Below are 8,687 nucleotides of genomic sequence, written 5' to 3' on the forward strand. Positions count from 1 at the left end.
AGTTATAGCCATGAGAAGCTTATTATTGTGTATTTGGTATTTTGAGGAACTCGTTAAGCTTTGTGCTTACCGTGTTGTGTGATGTGTGTTTCAGGTACTTCTTAGGATCGCGGGAAAGCGTCGACATGATTGTACACACTTGTTCGAGATTTTGTTGAGAATTCTGGGATTTGACTTTTATGTGTGGATTTATGTTGACATTTGGTTTTATGAAATATAATATGTGAGTTTTACGTGTTTTAAAAATGAAAAATTTTTGTTTGAAAATTTACAGTGTTACAAGTAGTTTATATAACATTTGTTTAATCTTTAAAATTGAATAGTATAAATTATTAAACATAAAGAGCCGTTCGAAAAGAAATTATTAAACATAAAGAACAACATTATTATGCATGAACAGGTTAATAATTCTTACTTGTATATCAAAAATCGGATACGTACAATTTCTATCCTGAATTTCAGTGTTATCTATAAATCTTCTCATGAAAATCACACCATCTCCCCCTCTTTCGCCATTATAGTTGCCGTTAAAGTCATCAATCCCGATGGTTGGAAGTTTTGAAAGAGGAGATGGTTGGACAGCTTAATATTGTTTATTGTGATATTATATGACAGTTTTTAAGTCATACACATAAATAAGTTAATGCTACCAGTGAACGTCAAAAAACATTTGGATATTGGTAAGTTTGTTTGACTCCTCTTATCATTATTCATGATGTTCATAAGAATATGTAAGGAAAAAAATGGTAAATCTTTTTTTCTTTTCATGATGTTCATAATAATACGCAATGACAAAAATGGTAAATATTTTTTCTTCTTTCATGTTAATGTATGATGCAGTCACAAAAAGAAACCAAAAACAAAACAAAGGTGAGTGGTTGTGATAGATGGGTGTGTAGATTGTAATTGGTAGCATTTAAGTGGGAGTATGTGACTCTCATACTGCATAATTTTAGATGGATCAAATGAATTAGAGACTACAAATAAAAAATGAAATAGTTGTACCTCTAATACCATAAGTAACTAAAATCCATTGTTAAACATATGAGAAAGCGTCCATGTTCTTTTTTATAAATCGGTTATCTAGTTGCTTCTAATTGATGATTTAATGTGGTTTCTATATACTAGATTTAGACCATAGGATGTTACTTTCAATAATAAATAGAATCTTTTACAAGAAGCATTGATTATTCAAATAGTAGGAACTGTTTGGAGGCCATAGTTGTTACCCATCTGTTAGTTTATACTTTATACTTTATAGCATATTGTGAAGTGAAATGATTATGAATGAAAGTTTTTTCTAACGGATCATGCTCTTCAAACAATTGCTATTGTTAGAGTATGGGTTTTCCTATTTTAAAGTCGTTGTACAAGTTAAAATCAAGCTTTTAGAAAATTATAAAGGATCATCACTCAACTAGTCAACTCCCTTTCTTAAGGGATACAGACATGTTTTGTTTAAAATTAGTGCAGGTGATTAAAACGGTTAAACTAATGTACTTGGTTATTATGGTTTTCTAATCTGGTATAAACAAATAGTCAAAGTTGGTTGACGAAATTCAAGTGATTCCAAAAAGATGAGTATCCAACAGCTCCTAGTTAGTTCCAAACTTTCAAACTTCAGAAACCAGAATAAAAACCAATACGTCCCTGCATATTATTAATATGTAGTGTTTGAAAAACTGACAACCATGCTCCTTATAATTTGATTTTATACTGCTAGTAATATATTGTACTCCATTGTTTTATAATTTGAAGATAGTGAACAGGGGAGCTCCGATCCCAATCGACATGGCCAAGGTAGTTGGTGGGATGACAAAGGTTTTGAGGCTGAATGTTTTGTTTTTAATCTTGGAATTGGAGAATAGAGTTTGAGTAGACCAGATAACTGAATAATTTGATGTCAATGCACTCTCTTATGCCAAAGTGGAACCAGGTCCCTCGATCATCTTGGGGAGTCTTCCACAGTCAGTTGCTCCTACGATCACCGAAACTCATTTCCCCTGCATCTGTATGCCTGATATTCACTCTTTCCACCACCAATCTCATTCAAGACTATATCCGCGATGGAAACATAAACGCTGCTCGCAAGCTGTTTGATGAAAATCCCGCATCTTGTAATACTGTCGCTTGGAACTCCATGATCACTGGCCACATCAGACACAACCAGATGCAGTCCGCTCATGACCTATTCGATAAAATGCCCATGAGAGATGTCGTTTCATGGAATGCCATGCTGTCCGGTTTGAACAAGATCAAAGATCCACACAAACTCCACCAACTGTTCTTGCAAATGAACAGAGCTGGGGAAAGGCCCAACCAATTCACATTTTCAACCATAATCAGCGGTTTCTTGAACACGTTTCATGTCTTGGTTCCGCAGCTTCATTCTCTCATTCTTCACTTAGGCCTTCATTCCAATGTCTTCGTGGGGTCAGCATTGATGAGGGGATATACCCATTTAATGGATCGTTCTAGCCTGTGTCGTGTGTTTGATGACATCCATACAAAAGATATCAGTACATGGAACGCATTGCTAGTAGGTTACATGGATTTGGGCTTCATAGCCGAGGCACAGATGACCTTTGACATGATGCCTGAAGTTAACATCATTTCCTGGACCACCTTAGTTGATGGGTACATCAAAAACAGAAATATCAACCAAGCACGCCACATGTTCGACAAAATGCCACAAAAGAACGTGGTCTCCTGGACTGCAATGATCAAAGGGTATGTCCAACAAGAAAACTACACCAATGCCATACAACTATTCATCTCAATGCTACATTCCAACACGTCTCCCAACCATTTCACTTTTTCAACTCTCCTAGACGCATGTGCAGGTTGCTCCATGTTTCTCCTTGGAAACCAGCTTCACTCATGCATTTTAAAATCCGGATTATGTCAAGAACTCATCCTCTCAACCTCCCTCATCGACATGTACACCAAATGTGGGGACATCAAATCTGCATTCACCATATTCGACTCCATGAAAACCAAGAACACAGTTTCATGGAACTCCATCATTGGAGGCTATGCAAGGCATGGATTGGCACACCAAGCTTTATCCGAATTCAAGAAAATGACTGAAAGTGGTATGAAGCCTGATCATGTGACTTACATCAATGTACTATCGGCTTGTGTGCATGGAGGGCTTGTTGAAGAAGGCGAACACCATTTTCACTCAATGGTGGAAAGATATGGAATTGAAGCAGAGATGAAGCATTATACTTGCATGGTGGATTTATATGGGAAAGCAGGTGAAGTTGATAAGGCAGTGAGATTGGTGAAGGAGATGCCTTTTGAACCTGATGTGGGTGTGTGGGGTGCATTGCTTGCTGGTTGTGGATTGCATTCATGTTATGAGGTTGTAAATGGGCTTGAAAATTTAGGAAGAGACTATTCCAGTATTTATAATATGTTAATAAAGATACATAGTGAAAAGGGGTCGTGGAGTCGTGCGATTGAGATGAGGGACATGGGGATTAAAAGAGGTGTTAAGAAGCAAAAGGCTGGTAGCTGGGTTGAGTTTTCCATTGGTGCCAGCTAAAAAAAACATGATAAGAAATAATTGTATATATTTTCTTTCAAAAGGTTTTACTTCATAATCATTTGCTTTTTTAGTAAACCCTAGTCATCTTGTAACATTAATATGATTTGCAGTCTATGGTGGAAGCCTTGAAGCAACAACTTTACAAAGATTTGGAGGGGATGTTACCAGTGGAAGATCTATTATTGGTTGCAACCAATCTTCATGGTACACTAAAGCGGTTTTATTATTTTGCAACCATATGAAAACATATTTTAATATTATAAATTCTAATATAATAATTATAATAGTTATAAAAAATAACAAACCAACTAAAATACTATTATTTTAATAAAAAGAAGGTTTGTGTGATGAATAATATTCCACAAAATATGAAGGATATTATTCAAACTTTTTTTTTGTGATGAATAATGCTCCACCAATTAGATCCTATTATTTTGGTATTGAGTTTAATGGTTGGTTGAAATATGTTGGGTTAACTAGATTTATGATCCGCGATATAAAAAATATATAAACTTTTATAGAACTTTTAAAATGAATTTATTAAATTCTTGAATACATATATTAAAAAAAATTAATATCATAAAACAAAATATAACATGACTTGAAGATTAAACCAGTTAGTTTAAACAAGGTTTCCTTTTCCGGTGGTTCTCGCTATCACGAACTCTAGCTCACCGCCCCACTCTTCCAATTAACCACGACTGAATGATGCATCTTCTTGCATCTCCAATTACCGCACATATTAGAAGGAAGTTACCCAAATGAAACCGACAAGTAAAGGAGATCGATTGAGAGGGAGATACTGAGAGGAGAAGACGGAAAACAGGATGAAGCCACAACCTATGTCGCTGATGGCTGGTGCTCAATGACTTCTTGAAGATATTCGATTCAAGCCTTATAAACCAACAGTTCTTAACATATTTTTTTTGGTCTATATATTTATTTCTTTCTATTTTTTCGAATTTACTTTTTTCATATATTAATTTTTTGACTATGCATATTAACTGTTTGATAAAATGTCTCAACGAACAAACACAACTTAAAGTGTGCTTTGTGGTTGTAATAGATCGTTAAGGTTCATAAAAATATATATATGATGTATTGTAGGGAGTAGGTGCAACAGTATGTGTTTATGGGGTCTTAAGTTATTTGAAATTCCATTTCCCTGATAATTTTTTATATTTGTTTTCGCATTTATGTTTTATTTTATAGTTGTTCATGCTTCTTGGAATCTCCTAGCTCTTCCGAATGTAAGGGAATGTATACGTCTTTCTTTTTTAATAACACACGATAATAATTTCAAGTATCTACTTTGTTATATGCTTTGTATTTTAAACATCTTGATTTGCTATCAGGATCCTCAATTCGGGTATTGAAAAACATGAGGAAGACCAAGAACTTGAATCCCTCTTCCAATCAGATGAGCAACGCCTTATTCTTATTCAATTAAATCACGACAAACAATGAAAATCATCGATGGTTTCTATTATCTCTCAAATTCATCTTTAAAATCCCAAATCAGTTGGAAGATGTACCTTTCTTGTGTTTTTTGGTTACAATGAAAATGGTAACCATGTTGGAGTCGGTTTTGGTGAGGGTGGATTCAGGCTGTTGTGGGTTGTGTTTTTGGTGCTCGCAGTGGAGGTATTAGTTTCATTAAGCTCGATTATTTATCAATACTCTTTCATCTTCTTTTTCACTTCCATAAACTATCTCCGTTTCTCCTGAATTTCGTTTTTCATTCTCTGTTCTCTATCGGCTATCAACCACCAAAAACTCACCATTTTCTTTGTTTTTCTTCATGTTTGGTTTATTATGATGCACACCAGTCTGACTCTACAATCTTAATCTGACACGAAAAAGTTACTGACATATGTTGCTTCATAAAGTGGTAAAGGCCAATAGACTCAAAAACTCAAATATTAATATAAACTCTATTTGTTTGAAAATTGTAACATCCCAAATTTTCAAGCCAAAGTTTTCATTTTTTAATTAACTTATAAAATCGTTTATCATAACATAGTCGAGAATATAACAATCCATAACACCATAGTAATCATGTCTCCAAATCATATCATCAAGTAGTAATAAAAACATAGTACAATCCCATGAATCACAAAATGCGGAAAACTGATGTGTGTGTGATGTGCAGCTACCACGCCGGCTCCTTCCCCTTCGCTGGAGAGGTACCTGAAACAAAACTAAAAACTGTAAGCACAAAGCTTAGTGGGTTCCCTCATCATACCACATACCATACAATCACATAGCATACATATTGTCAGGCAATTCTAGGGTGCCCGACCTACCCGGTTCAGCCATTCTGGGGTGCCGACCTACCCATGTCAAGTCGTTCTAAGGTGCTGACCTACTCATGTCAAGCCGTTTTGGGGTGCTGACCTACCCATATCAAGCCATTCTGGGGTGCTGACCTACCCTTCGGTCCTAACAACCGAACTCCGGGGACTATTTCACCCCTACTACTACTACCACATATATCATAACATAAACATACTATCAGACATATAGGGGGTGCTTGACCTACCCTTCGAACCTAGTAACCAAACTTGGGGACTGGTCCCCTCCTACTGCCACTATCACATATAACATATCATGCTAGCACATAAACATACCAGGTAGTAGCAAACTAGACAATTATCACAAAGATAATCATCTCAACTATAATCAACTACTAGTGAGTCGGCCTTGGTGCCTTAGACCCATTTCTACTAGAAGGTAACTCACCTCGATGTCGTGTAGTGTCTGATCTGTCCTCGGTACAAGAATCAACTCGTGTCAACTCCTGAATACCTACACAACAATCTTTCTTGATTACTATCTCAAGTTCATAACCCTCTTACAAAGGTCAACTCAAGTCCAAGTCAACGTCAAGGTCAAACCCTAGTCAAAGTCAACATCTGGTTGACTCAACTCGCCGAGTTGGTCCACCAACTCGCCGAGTCCCTATATACACCTACTGCCATAATCTCGTCCTTACTCGTCAAGTCTAGCAAGAGCTCGACGAGTTCGCCCTTAACAATACATCTGATTATTGTGACATCCCCAAAATCCCGGCCAGAAGAGACCGATTTCATTTATGCTTTTTAAAACATTTTCAGAGTAAATCCGTTTGATTTTAAAAGAGATGCGGAATTTGTTCCCAAAAACAAAACATGATAAGATAGATATTTATCAAAACATTTCATATAGAAATATGATTTCATTTCATAATCAAAAGTCAGGATGTCATGTTCCGATACAGATCATAAAGCATAAACGATGATATTACAAGTCGTTCAACAAATATATACATATACAGACTTGTAAACAAAAATGACTTGATGATTCGCCCATCTTAAGCTTTTGCGCCACTTCCTGTAATACAATTAAACTGAGTGGGTCAGGCTTGGGAGCCTGGTGAGCATATAGGGTTTTCAAACCCACAATAATTATATTTAATTTTCAACATTTAACAATAAACCCGATTACCCATTCCCGTTATCCTCACCTTACGTTCCTAAAAATAACGTCTATTATAAGAAACTTATTTCAGGATTTTCATCGGGACGGACATTACTGCAGAGGGGCTTCCTCGACAATAAGTGTCCTAAAGGCAACCATGTGGGGGATAGAGTACACCGGTGAACACGTCGTTCACAACACCTACAGGTAATGAGCCTGCTAGTGTTCCACAGGACAGTCTAGAATAGTCCGTGGTCGTCATCCATACTCTGCTGAATGACTAGAATAACACCAATAACACCGAGGCCTCTCATATGTTTATTACACACCAATTATCTACCCATGTTCTACCCAACATATTAGTAGATAAAAATATACATTTTTATACACTGTTTAAAAACCTGTATAGCATGCTTTAATCAATACATATTCCACATAACAGATGAGGCTTACACACATAACACGTATTTCATAGAGAATATACATTCACACATATAACCACAAAACATATACACGTAGCACGTATTTTATATTAAATACTTCATAATATTGCGTTGGAGAGAAAATAACTACACACCCACTTGATCAGAAGATAATCCGACAGTACTATGGCTTATAGAAGTAGCGTCTCTCCGTTGATCTGGAAGATCTTCACAACAACCGGCTCCTCGCGGGTAGGGATTTGGCTCGGGAATAACGCTCTTCGGGATTCTCGGGGCTTCGGATCTCGCTTCGGGGCTCGGGAATATTACCGGGGCTTCGGGGTATAGTCGGCACGCAAATCGAGGCAAAAGGGCTAGAGAGAATGAGGAATTTGCAAAGGAAACTCGGCTGCTTCGGACCCCCTTTTATAGGTGTTGAACCCTCGCACGTACGCGGGGCGTACGAGGCTACGCGGGGCGTACGCCTCGGTGGTCGTCAGCGCTTACGTCACCGGTCCATCTTCGTCATTGCATACGACTCACTACTCCGTAGAACTCGAGTGCCCTACGTTGTACGCGGTGCGTACAGCAGTACGCGCTGCGTACTTCGGATAGACCGCCTCGCTTCTCTTCGGATAATATCGGAGTTAAATTAAAATAAATATTAAATATTTATTAAAACTTCAAAAATTCATATCTCCTTCATACGAACTCCGTTTTCGACGTTCTTTATATCCACGTGAAGGTGAGACTACGCTCTACAACTTTCGTTTAGACTCCGTCGGCTAATTTTGACTTTTATTTTTATTAATTATTTTTAGAAGGCTCGGACAGGAAAACTTCGTTATAAAATCATAACTTCTTCGTCCGACGTCCGTTCTCGCCTATCTTTTCATCGTTTCGCTACTAACAACGAGATCTTCGATTCTCATTTAGATTGTTTCGGCTAGAAATCGCTCGATCTCAAATCGAGTATTCGGGCTGCATACTGCCACGTCGAAACTTCAGAAAATCATAACTTCATCATACGAAGTCAGATTTGGGCGTTCCTTTTACGCACGCTCTCGGTTTAACGAAATCTACGACTTTCGTTTAGATCGCTAAGGCTAAATATCGTTCTATCTTAAATTCATGTTTTACGTCACTCGGCGTCGTGCCGGTTCCGTCGCGAAACTTCGACAGGTCATAACTTCTTCGTTATAACTCGGATTTTGGCATTCCTTATATTTCCAGAATCCTTGTTTCAACCACTA

At 37.3% G+C, this 8,687-nt stretch overlaps 1 protein-coding gene across 2 annotated transcripts; it reads left to right on the forward strand.

The window, feature by feature from the left end:
* Positions 1-1,485: 1,485 nt before the first annotated feature.
* On the forward strand, positions 1,486-4,725 carry LOC111908723 (pentatricopeptide repeat-containing protein At4g02750). 2 transcript variants are annotated; one of them, XM_023904528.3, is made up of 3 exons: positions 1,486-3,573; positions 3,664-3,757; positions 4,224-4,725. In XM_023904528.3, the coding sequence occupies exon 1, from the start codon at positions 1,901-1,903 to the stop codon at positions 3,548-3,550; it is 1,650 nt and encodes a 549-aa protein (XP_023760296.1). In that variant the 5' UTR covers positions 1,486-1,900; the 3' UTR covers positions 3,551-3,573; positions 3,664-3,757; positions 4,224-4,725. The 2 variants fall into 2 exon arrangements, with proteins under 2 accessions (XP_023760296.1, XP_023760297.1); XM_023904529.3 differs by having other exon boundaries at positions 1,488-3,594.
* Positions 4,726-8,687: the final 3,962 nt, after the last annotated feature.

Source organism: Lactuca sativa, chromosome 5, assembly GCF_002870075.4.
Source record: "Lactuca sativa cultivar Salinas chromosome 5, Lsat_Salinas_v11, whole genome shotgun sequence".
Lineage (NCBI taxonomy): Eukaryota > Viridiplantae > Streptophyta > Magnoliopsida > Asterales > Asteraceae > Lactuca > Lactuca sativa.